At 38.6% G+C, this 12,409-nt stretch overlaps 1 protein-coding gene across 4 annotated transcripts in view; it reads left to right on the top strand.

Annotated features, from left to right (window-relative positions):
- znf536 (zinc finger protein 536) overlaps positions 1-11,994 on the top strand; it is a 237,376-nt gene extending 225,382 nt beyond the window's left edge. For all 4 annotated transcript variants that reach the window (XM_051941512.1, XM_022191829.2, XM_022191828.2 and 1 more), the window contains exon 8: positions 8,573-11,994. In XM_051941512.1, the coding sequence (XP_051797472.1) occupies positions 8,573-8,850 (278 nt within the window). In that variant the 3' untranslated portion in view covers positions 8,851-11,994. The remainder of the gene's footprint in view (positions 1-8,572) is intronic.
- Positions 11,995-12,409: the final 415 nt, after the last annotated feature.

The following is a 12,409-nucleotide window of genomic DNA, read 5'->3' on the forward strand; positions in this document are numbered from 1 at the left end:
TAAGTCCCCACAATGATAGAAAGACAAACATGTGTGTGTGTGTGTGTGTGTGTGTGTGTGTGTGTGTGTGTGTGTGTGTGTGTGTGTGTGTATGTGTGTGTGTGTGTGTGTGTGTGTGTGTGTGTGTGTGTGTGTGTGTGTGTGTGTGTGTGTGTGTGTGAAGGTGTTGCTGCAGTTTGCTGAGTAATCTGGGAGCTGCAGTATGCATGCAGGTTATTGGACAGATGGTAGCACATTTAATTGCTCACACCTTCTGTGTGTCTCTGTCTCTCTGCCTACAGACCGCCTGTCTGCCTCTTATTCTTTCTGCGTCTTTTCACACTATTACTTTCCTTAAATAGTCATAAAGTTTATTTCAAGGTTGTTGCCGACAAATGGTTTCTACTTTGTTTTCAAATGTACAAATTGCTTTAGTATTAGGCATGAATGTATCTTTCTGTATGTAGCACACATCAACTCATGGTCTTTATCTCAAATTCATTAAACCAAAAAGATGTCCCCCTGTCCTAATACATGCGGTCATCTCTCTCCCTGTAATCTTTTTCCCCCCTCCATCCCTCATGTTACACCCTCTAAGCCACACTTCCCATAAACATACAAATATTTACCGAAACATACGCTGCAGAGGCATTAATTCACATATAGAGACACTATACATTAATGTGCAAACATGCTCACAGAAACACATTGCCATACACACACATACAGGAGCACATTAACACCGAGAACAACATGCTGGCATCCAACCAAAAGCAGCCGTCCTTAAATGCAATTTGATGCAAGCACTGCCATCTGTTGCAGTCTTAAGATAGCTCTTCTCATAAGACGCAAGCGAGACAACACTTTCCCGAGAGCAGCGCTGTATTTTTCACATATGGCCATGAACCATTCAATATAAGCAGTTTGGGATATGTCACTTTCTGTCACTTCACAACACACAACAGTCACACATGCACAAAATAAAACTGTTGTAGTCGAAGCTTGAAATAAAGTTGAGATATATGAATGCAAAGGTAAGCTCACAATAATATACATATAATTCTATTGTTTTATAAGCACAGCAGAGAGGTCCATCTTTAGTGTGTCTCCAGTAGTGTGCGTGTGTGTGTCTGTAAGTGTGTTTATGAGTAGAGATGCAGTAATTGCAGTGGGCTGGGGGGCTGAGTAAAGGAGTGGGGTGGAAATGTGCATGTATGGCAGGTGAAACATGGGCATGTTTGTGGCAGCGCTGTGATACATCTTTGCTACTCGCACACACACAGACACACACACACACCTCCACCCACTGAATCCTGTCTTGCTGCCCTCCTCTCCACTTCCTCATCCCCTTTTCCTCTGATCTCCATGCAGAGGGCCTTAGGGGGTTAATTAACAGGCTTAGATAATGCCACACTAATGAAAACAAGACCACTGTTTCTCTTCTCTCTTCCCTCTTCCTGTCTCTCTCTTTCTTGTTTTCTTCCCACTATTTATTCCTCTATGTGTCTCTATCCCTTGATTTTTTTTTTTTTTTCACTCATACAGGCTTTTGGCATCTCAACCAGCCTAGCTTCAATGCAATGAAAGGATAAATAACTTGCAAAGACCTAACACGTAAATTGTAAAATGCTTTTTCATCAAATTAAGAAAGTGCAGTAAAATACACAGATATGTGTGGAAAGAGATTTGCAAAACATTTGTGGAATCCTGCTGACACATGACCAGACTATTCTCTAGTGCTGACACAGCACCACATGGAATGGTCTGACTGAATCTAGTTATCAGTGAGCTACAGGGGATAAAAAGCTGTAATATGTTCATACCAATGACAGCTGTCTTGGGTGGGGATAAGAACAGGGTGTAGCAAACTCTAAATTTGAGAGTTTTGGTTTAAAATGTGCATCCAGGGAGGTGAGCACATCATTTAACAAATGAATAAAGCCAAAAAAGGGGGGGAAATAGTAGTGCTAGTTTATTGCATAGTGCAAATTCTCTGCAAAACCTAAAAAAAATAAAATAAAATAGCATGTACGCTGCTGCTCAAATAGTAACACATAAGTACTGGAAAGGCAGAAGAAAGCTTTGTGAAATACTGTCACTGGCAGACATATACTTGCAAACTGCATCCGGTGAGTCAGACTAGATGAAAACCATTGCCAGGAAAGAATTTCAGTGTTGGAGGATTTTGGAAAACCCTGGATTATGTTCAGTCACATGTAGAGCCAACTTTTTTTTTTAATGTTCACTTTCCATAATTGTTCTGGTTGTCAACTACAATTAATTAAGGTTAGGGAATGATTGCGGTGTTAGAAAATAAATCATGTTTAGGCAGATAGAGTTAATAATTGGTTAGGGTTACGCAAAATAATAATAATAACAATAATAAGTTGGGGAAAGATCGCACATTGCAAACATTATTTACAGCATTAAAGTCAGACCTGCTTCATCCACAGCCCTTAATTCTACATATGGTAACACTGCTCCCTGCACTCGCGCTGCACATTAGTGTCATACATATATTTTCATGTGAAAAATCCTCCAGTATCAGTGTAATTTTTGGGTTTACTGGGTTAGGATTAGGTCCAGGTTGGATTAAAGTTGAATTTGTGATGCTCAGACATGTCATTCATTGAGGCATTGCTATTTTTTTTCAGGGAAATTTGATGTCAAGTCATCCTGGGGTTCCCAACACAATTTTAGAGCCATTAGAATATGATTTTTCAAATGAAAACTTTGGCATTTATCAGAGACAATCCACTATTTAATCCTTAAAATCCTGGTTGGATTTGGCACATGAAAACAGACTCATGTCAGTGTTTGTCTTTCACAGAATTACTTTTACAAGCCAGATTATGTGGTGTGCTCAGATTCTTCATCTTAGCCTTATTTACATGGTAGAACCCAAGTAAAATTCCAACCCAGAAATAGATGGTTACAAAAGGTTGACTAAAGTTATGGTACATGATGCAATGCTGGATCATGCAATCCCAGCAATTTTTGTCCAACTATAAAGCTTACAAAAAACTTTAAAAAGTCACAGAAAACATAAAATTTTGATCAAATTATTGCTGACTGTAGAGAAAAACAAACAAATATATCATATGCAAAAAAGGATGTAATCTCTACAATGAACATCTGCAAAGTACCAGTTTTATGTTTAGGTAAATAGGAAGACCCCAAATGCACAGCAGTGAACTCAGCAGGAGCCTGTCCTCAAACAAAAAAAACAACCACATAGGTCGTCTCTACACGCCCGTATTACGACCGAGTGTTAGGTTTTGACGTTAAGCGACCTCTAGTGGTTGAGTAAATATCGACACTCCGGTGAAACGTCACCATGAACAAACTTTTACCTAACCCTACCCCTAACCCTAACCCCGTGTTGCGAAAGTGAGGGAAAAGCCGTTTCGCGAGGGAAAAGCCGTTTCGCGAATTAAATCCCGTAATGTGTTCCTTTTCCCTGTCGGGGCGCTAACGTAAATACGCTCTCATGGGTTGTATTCCGGTGCACGTTACATACAACCTGTGTGGTTGTATGAATTGGAGGACTTGTTGTTTGTTTCATATTAACAGCTGTAAAGTAAAAATGAGTAGCTGCTTTGAAGAATTTCCTACAAGCTCTACAAAGCATTGTATTCCTCAGCATTCGGATAATGTATCAAATTTCATTAATTTAATTTGAAATTTTTAAAATAGCAACATCTCTTGTACTATGTGTACAACATTTGATTTTTTTTAAATTATTTTTTAGATTTATTAGTTTTAAAATGTTTACATAATTTGACATTTTCATTCTGTGATCATCTTGACAGGCCATTTTCTGAGGAAAATTATACAGCAGCCACCACCACATCTGTAAAAGTGGCTGTAGGTTGATAAATAGACTCCCATGGCTCTCATGTTTAGGATTAACAAAACATACAAAAAAATTAATACTTTGGTTGAAATGAAATGGAATAGCCCTCATGGCAAGATTGTTGATAATGCTACCTTGTTATTGATAATATTGTGCTGGGAAAAAAAGGTCAAACTAACAAAAATCTCAAAAGGTCAATCAATGATAGCATAGGATTTCTTCTTCACTGACTGGTGTGGTGTTCAGGCACAATGAGTCAAGTTCTAACACTGAAAGGAATGAAAAGAACTGAGTGTACTATTCAGCGACAGGAAATTGGAAAATCAGATGGAAGTTGTTAAGGTTTTTTGTTGTTGTTGCAGTTTTTTTTTTTACTTATTTGGACAAACAAATATTTTATCTTATTTGAATCAGTGAAATGGTAAAATGACATATTTGCTTTCCTTTAGTCTTACTCAGAAATCAAATAAATAATTAAAGTAAAAGAAAATTACAAAATATTGAAAAAACGAACATTAAGTACAAATATCACACCTCTCGATCCATAAACACAGATGAGATTTCACTGACTACAACCTCAATTGCAATGTCCTGACTGAGTGTTAAGTGGTACCTGCTTGTGTGTATGATATTTAGTGTTTTCTACAGTAACAAAGGGACTTTTTTTGAACTCTTATAACTTTTGTACAGGTAGTAATTTCGTGCAATTTATAGCGCTTGCATATTCTCGTCTTGTGATTTTTCAGTCAGTGTGTATTACGCTGCACAACCCAATCAGTTCTAACGCTAACGACTTTTTCTTCCTACTATGGTTTTCTTGTCCAAATCTCACCTCCTGGCCCTTCTTTACAACATGTCTTCAGTTCTGACTTTCTATTTTGAAACACACAAAAGCTCCCACATATTCAGCCTTTTTGAATCTTCAGCTTGAGCAATGGCAGCTGGTCAATTCAGTCTTCAGCATATTTAGCTTAAGAAGTTATCGTAGCTGTCAGCAACCACACAGATTTTTTTTTTTTTTTCCAGAAAATAGACTTTTCTAGTTTGACTTAAGTGTTGCTGCATGTGGCTGTTTTAGTCACAGACTTAAGGACATGGATTAATGATGGCAACTTTGGCCCTTCACAGTAGCCGGGCATGCTAATTGTTGAATGCCTGAATATATGCGTGGGCGTGAGTGAGAGAGAGCACCTCTTTAATTTTTAATCCATAACAAAGTATAGCCTGTGTGTCTCTAAGTTGCTCTGCAGAAGTCAATTTCAATCTCAACACTAATTCAAGTTTATGTATCCTATCTAAACTTTTTTTTTTTTAAGCCATGCAATTCAAACCACAGTCTCTCCTTTTTTTTACCTAAACATCTCCCCGGAGATAAAAACCCAGCTTGATTTGTATTTATTTTTAAAGTCCATGAAGACAAACAGTAAATAAGCAGGAAGATGGGGTAGGAAAAAAAAAACTAGTTGAGTTGTTTGGGGGCATATTTCGCTCTCCCTAAGTGTAAAATGGGATGAGATATTCTGCCTCTCGGACTTAACGTAATGTAAGAGAGTGTGAAATTAAACTGCACATGAATAAAAGGGGCCTTCATTGTGTGCCGCCGACTAGCTTATCTGGAAATTCAGACAACTGGAACATCCAAAGCCTCCAAACTTGTAGCAATCCCCTTTGTCTGGCTCTGAAGCAAACAATGTAATATCAGAAAGCCGGCGAGGCTCCAAAGCCTGTGTCAGATTGCCAAACACAAAGTAGCTGCTTCCACACGTCTCACATTGCCTCATTGTATCCTCACATCATGCCTGAGGGTGTGTGTGTTCACACTTTAGCGTGCATATGTCCATCTTTGTACAATATAAGCAGATTGTGCACTCACCCTTGCTAACTCCACATATATCCCAAGTGTGTAAGTTTCAAATCGACTGTTTCCTTTTAATTCCTGGCCTTTTACCTATTGATATTCTGTGCACCTATCACAGCGCCTCTTTTAAACCCCATATGTTAATTTGATTTAGAGTATCTCCAATTGAATAAGCGATGAAGAAAAAAAAAGAGAAAATGAGAGTAACAGCAAATGTACTGTTATTAATATTCTAAAGTACAAGAGAGGACTCTAACTCTCCGCCTTTATTCTGCTCCTCCGACTTCCTTCCTCCTTCCCTCTCCATTTTGTCCCCTCTGTCTGTCTGTGAGTGAGTGAGCTAAGTGAAGTGGGTTATGATGGCGGTGTAATCGGCATCCCTCAAACAAACGGCTGGTGCTATTAAGGGCCATTGTGTTTGCTGCTGTGATGATCAGATTCAATCTAGGGAGAACATTTTGTGCTGGAGCCGGTGCAAGGAGGGGAGATAGAGAAAAATACTTTGCCTTCTTCAGCTTTGCTATTGTGTTCAGGGGACTAAATGTATGCACCCTCTTCAAAAGATGCATATCGACTCTGGGAGCTACAAAAGTTTAGTTAAGATGAATTTGTGGGTACTCACTGCCTGCACCAAGTGAGGTAAGTATTAAGTGTTGGGTAATGTTTTGAGGATGCATTTGTTTCAATAAGGCGGTCAGCAATGTTGCTGGGGTGGTGTGAATGTGGATATCACTTCTCCTCTTTGTCCTCATCTTAACCCTCCTCTTCCACCGTCTGTTCTTCAGTCTAATATTTAAAATTTATAACATATCCGCGTAAGAACCAGAGGGAGCCGGAAAGCACTGTGAAGTCAACTTGTGGTGAGAAGGGTAGCAGGATAGAGGTACAGTTGTGCTCATAAGTTTACATACCCTGGCCAAATTTGTGAAATATTGTCCTTTATTTTTTTTGTAGCAAATATGTTTGTTAATGGAAACATTTTCTTTCATTTAGGGCTGGTGTTTAGACAAAGCTATTTATTGTCACGCAATTGTATTTGCTCTGATCATTCATGTTTTCATTAAAGAATGGAGCACATTTTACAAATTCTGCCAGGGTATGTAAACTTATGAGCACAACTGTAGGAGTTCAGGTCAGAGGCCCAAATATCAGGCTTTTAAATGAAATATCAGTCAGTCACTTAACCCTCCTGTTATTGTCAAAAAGCCTTTACACCCATTTGTGTTCGTGGGTCAAATTTCAATCCTGGGACTGAAAAACAAACACATTAAATGTCATCTATACATGCATGCTTTGACATTTTATGTGCATTTGATTACTTTTAACTTGCAACACTTATTTTTAGTTTTTTTTTAATAGGCCCAGTGAATCTACTTTGTCACTTTGATAAACAGAACAGACAGACACTATGTTATAAGACAATGAGAAACTTATGATGAAAGACTTATGGCAACATTTACTATTTATTTATATCTCTGCATAAACAGGCTATATTTACTAATGGGTGAAATTTGACCTCTGACATTGCAGATGTAGCTTTTTTATGAGCATTAAAAAAATATTATTAGCATAAAAATGATTTTATTAGCATTAAAAATGTGTTTTTAGAGTACTTACTATGCCAATTTTGAAGATGGAATGAAACCTTGTTTTGCTGAGAGAGTACATGTGAATCTCTCACACATTTAAATGAGAACTTAATACAGTAGGAGGGTTAGCAGACTGTTGATATGATGGAGGGGCAGCAAAGAGGCCTACTGATTGCCTCGAGCCAATCTAGGACCTACTAGTCCTGCTTTTGTCAGAACTGTGGGGGTTTCCTTTTCCACAGTCCAAAATCATACAGATTCAATTTATAGTGAAGGCAGAGTTCACCCTGGACAGATCACCAGTCTATCACAGGGTTACATATACAGACAGGCAATCACAACTGCATTCCCACCTACAGACAATTTAGAGTCACCGATTAACCTCAACATGTTTTTGGACTGTGGTACCCGGTGAAAACCCACGCATGTACTGGGAGAACATGCACACTCCATGCAGACAGGCCTAGACGTGAACTGGGGATCTTCTAGCTGCAAGGCGAAAGTCCTAAGCCACTGTGCAGCCCTTCAGCCAACCGATGCATGTGAAATGGCTTATTATGTCAAATGTAGCATAAATACAAAATAGACTGTTTGAGCAACAAGTGAGTGATGTTCCAGCAGATGTGAGGCATGACAAAATACAGCAAGTGGTTACAGGAAAGAAAAGGATTTTCGCAGTCTGGAAAGCAATCATGTCAAGTGTTTCAATAAGAAATTTTCAAGTTTGATGTATTTGTATTGGAATCTTTACTGCATTTCAGATTGGAACTAAGCTTTGTTTGCCCTAGCAGATGCATGTTTTGGTGTAAAATACTGGAAACGAAACAACTCCACAGCTTACATTTCAAACAGCCAAACTAAACTTATCTAAGGACTGCTGATGCATTTCCAATCTATAGCTGTATCACCAATATGCCCTTTTAAAAGGTGTGGAGCATCTAAGTGTTGTCAGTACTGGTTAGATACCCGTGCCCTTATCTCCAAGAAGCGATTGATGCGGTGATTTTTTCCCCCCAACTCCAACTGCATGTAGTTTGAAACCAGTGCTTTGAAATGGTCTCATTTTAAGAATCTGAACCCATATCAACCTTCCAAACTATCGATCGAATCCCCAGTATGGCAGGATGTTTTGTTTTGTGTTCATCTGTCTACAGTGCATTGATAGAAAAAATAACTCTGATATAAAATTAGATTAAAGTGACATAAGAAACCTCAAGTCTTATTGCCTTTAGAGTTACTGATTCAGACTAAAATGGTCACGATATGTACTTTCTCTGTTTCTTTTTCCAGGTCAGAGGCCATTCAAGTGCAGTTACTGCCCCTACAGTGCCTCACAGAAGGGCAACCTGAAGACTCATGTGCTGTGCGTGCACCGCATGCCTTTTGACAACAGTCAGTACCCTGATCGACGATTCAAACGCTCCCAACCTGAGTCTGACAGCTCGGAGAAGAAGTCTGATGATGCCACTGGTAGTGTTACATTTAATAAACCAGTGACAAGATCAGACGGAGGTCGTGGGAATAACATTGTGCCATTTTCCATGGAGGCCACCTCTCGTAAGGAGTGAAGCCACCAGGAGCACTGTGGATAAACTACACTTTTTATGTTATCAACACAAATTAAACATACTCCATGTGTGTTATTAGAAGTCTGTGAACATTTACTAAGAAAATATTATTAATCTACGTATTTGTAATGCGACGAATCAGCTGGACGTGAGCACAGTGGAGCATGTTTAAGAATGTAAAGGGAAGAGAGTTAAAAACTCACAGATGGAGGCAAGAGGCAAGTCAGATGAAGTAATCTAAAATCATTAGAGATTTTTCTCTAAAAATAATGCTTTTATAAGAAAAATGATCCATGTAAATGATTTGGCAGAACAGTTACTGTATCGAAGGTGGAGGAGGAAGAGAAGTGCTTTTGAATGCACACCCAGACCAGAACATAACACCAGTGGCTGCCATTTTCCTAGTGCGAGTGATGAGCACTGTATGTGTGTGTTGCAGGGTCAGTGGGAATAGAGAGGAAAGCGGTGGGGGGAAGCATTGGTGCCAGCCTGACTGGAGCTGTCATTGCAGAGGAAATCAATTCAACAACACACAAACACACACTCACTGTCTTACAGTGGTAACCTGACTCTGGTTTCTACGCCAAGGGGTCAAGTTGAGTCCCATCAGCTGGCCGGAGGCCCTCATGTCACCCGCTTTTCTCCTCCTTCCTTCTGTTCAGTCTTTCTCTCTAATATATGCCCAGTTTGGTAAGATGGCCTTGAAAATAGAAGACAAATCAATCAGCAATGTATTTAAAGCATCCATTAGCTAATGTTAAGTCTTGTTCTGCTCTGGTTTGGCAATTCAACATCTGGAGGTCAGCTTACAGGCTCCACGTCAGAGACAGACGAAGGGAGTCTGAGCTGATTTCTTTTAGAATTTTGGTCTTTATGATGAAAGATGGCAGTTTGGTACTTTGGTACTTTGGTAAAGACTCTGCCCTGTGCTGTGGGGAGGTTGGTAGACGTGCCTCACAAGGAAGGATAACGAACTGGTTCTGTACATAAAAAACCATGGCATTCTGCTTGTTTGACAGAGACAGTTCGACAGAAACACAGGCATCAACTCAGACAAATAGCAGGATTGATGTCCTCCTCTTCTAAGCTCTTGTAAAGATGAAATATTAGATAATCATTCATTGTACCCTGCCTTATGTCTTTAATTATCACACTTTTTCTATTAGAAAAATCCCCCACTTTTTTCATGATGGCATTCTTGTTCACTGTATAAATAGAGGGTTTTTTGTGTCTTGTTTTTTTTTTTTTTTTTTTTTTTTTTTTTTAGGGGAGTAATCCTCAAGGGAAAGAAACAATGTTAAACATTGAGAACAGAATGTTTTGATCTTGTAAAGTCAAAAAGAAAAAGTATCAACTTTGTACTTTTTAGCGCCGGCAGCTGTTGCTCACTACTGGGCGAGGAGAATTAGTGAAGTATGTTGCTTTGTGTTGTGTTGGTGGTTGGTTGGTTGGTGCTTGAGGGCTGGGGATTGTTAATGTTTTTCTGATAAAGAGAAATGATCCGGACTTTCAGAAAGTCAATATCTTTCCGCACAAACACGCATTCAGTGGTGTGGAGGGCTAAACCCAAGGGTTTTAGTGCCACAGCTCTGCCTAAAGGCACACAAAACACACACACACAGACGCACATTTGTGTTTCTATCACTTCAGAGGACATGACATGGACTTCATAGATTCATTTTCTGGACATTTATCAAAACCTTAAATGCAACTACTAATTGTCTTACCCTTAGCCTGTCTTTAATCAAGAACTTAACCTCAACCTAAGCCTTAACCTGAATCTAAACATATATCCTAAATCCTAAAAGGATTTGCATTTTGTGCCCAGAAAGGAGTCAGGTCCCCACAAAGTGACTGTCTGAACAAGGTTATGTCCCTACAGCATGAATAATACAAATACACATATACACAAAAACACACAGACAACAGCATCAAAAACAGCAATACAGTTCCCCACGGAAAGATGAAGATAACAGCAGAAAGAAAGAAGTAAAGTCGAAGAGAAGAGGAAAAAACTGAAAGAGAAAGAACAAGGATAGAATGGAGTCAGTTTTATATTATGGTATGCCGATGTAATAGTGGTTTAAATTGTGGCAAGAATACTTTTGCTTTTTGGCCCTACAGTATTTGCAGTACATAAAATGTTGTTTTATATGCAGTTCTTTTATGTTTTTTCTGTCTTCTTTGGTATCATATAGGACAGTAGTTCTCACTGCTTTATAACTGACAGTCTTGAGTCTTTCCCCATTGACCTTCACCCTATGACATAAAAGATATGTAGTACAAGCTTTAGGTTTTCAGTACACTACTTGTTCTTGATGGCTGTAGCTTGCTTTTCAGGATGTTTGTACAGATGAGAATATGTGGTAAGTAGTGACATATATTACCAAAAAGTCAATAGGGGGAAAAAGTTTTCAGAAAAAGTACACATTCCACTTTTTGGCACCAGTATTCCAGCTTTTTGAGCTTACTAAAGCATGTGAATCGGTACATTTTCATCATTATGTTCAGATGAGGCAATATGTCTTTAATTCTGAAATAAATTCTTTTTTGTTTGTTTTTCGTTTCAACACTGGAGAACACATTTTTTTCGTCATTCTTCTGTGACTTTTTGTCCATGCCTAAGAATGATACACCATTTTTCCACTGCTGTAATCCTGAAATAATCCATTCCATTGTCCCCGTGCTGTTTGATCTTTGTCAAGCTTCCTATTTAAGTAGCACATGCAGTTTACTCACTTATAATCGGTGGTGCAAGAAAAAAAAAGAAAAAGAAAAGGACAAAAAAAGAACCCATGGTCATTTATTGTATATCAGCCTGCAGTTCTGTAGTATACGGTCCCTGTCTAAGTACTGTCCACATTCCTAACTGAAAAAAAAGATTTCTCTAGCTTAGGGAAGGAAAAGTGAGGAGAGGGATTTTGTTGCAAACTATAAGCTTATATTCACAGTTTGTATTTAAAAAATATATTCTTGGTCATTATTTATTATTGTACATCTGTTTGACAGAAGACAAAATTCATTAAAGAGGTGTATCAAACATTTGACTGTTTACTCTTTCTGCATTCTCGGTGTTCTGATGTGCTTTGAAGCAGTAAGATTTATCTGGTGTTTTTTCTGCAATAAAACCTCTACCTCTGGGAATCCCTTTGTCTGTGTCTGGATTCATTCATATCATTGATGTCAATCGCTCCACTAAAGATGATCCATTCTGACTGCGCTCATTACAACAGACACCAAATGCTGAAAGGTTTCACTCAGATCAAAGTGATAATCCACAAATTTGTGTCTGAAAATTTAGGGAAACTTATGAATTTAGAATGACGTTTCCTTGTCTTATTAACTCAATGATTACACTTACATCTAAAATCACAAGAGCAACAGAAGTAAACGCTTGGAGTCCCAGCAGGGTAGTAAATAAGAAACCCATGGGATCCAAAAATAGAAGGGAGAGGTGGTGATGAAAAGACTAAAAACAAGTCTGCAACCCCACTAACATCTCTTTGAGGATATACTTAGGCACAGTGGTGCTTTGAGTTCAATGCTGAAATCTCACAGG

The sequence above is a fragment of the Acanthochromis polyacanthus genome, chromosome 2, assembly GCF_021347895.1.
Source record: "Acanthochromis polyacanthus isolate Apoly-LR-REF ecotype Palm Island chromosome 2, KAUST_Apoly_ChrSc, whole genome shotgun sequence".
NCBI classification, from domain to species: domain Eukaryota; kingdom Metazoa; phylum Chordata; class Actinopteri; family Pomacentridae; genus Acanthochromis; species Acanthochromis polyacanthus.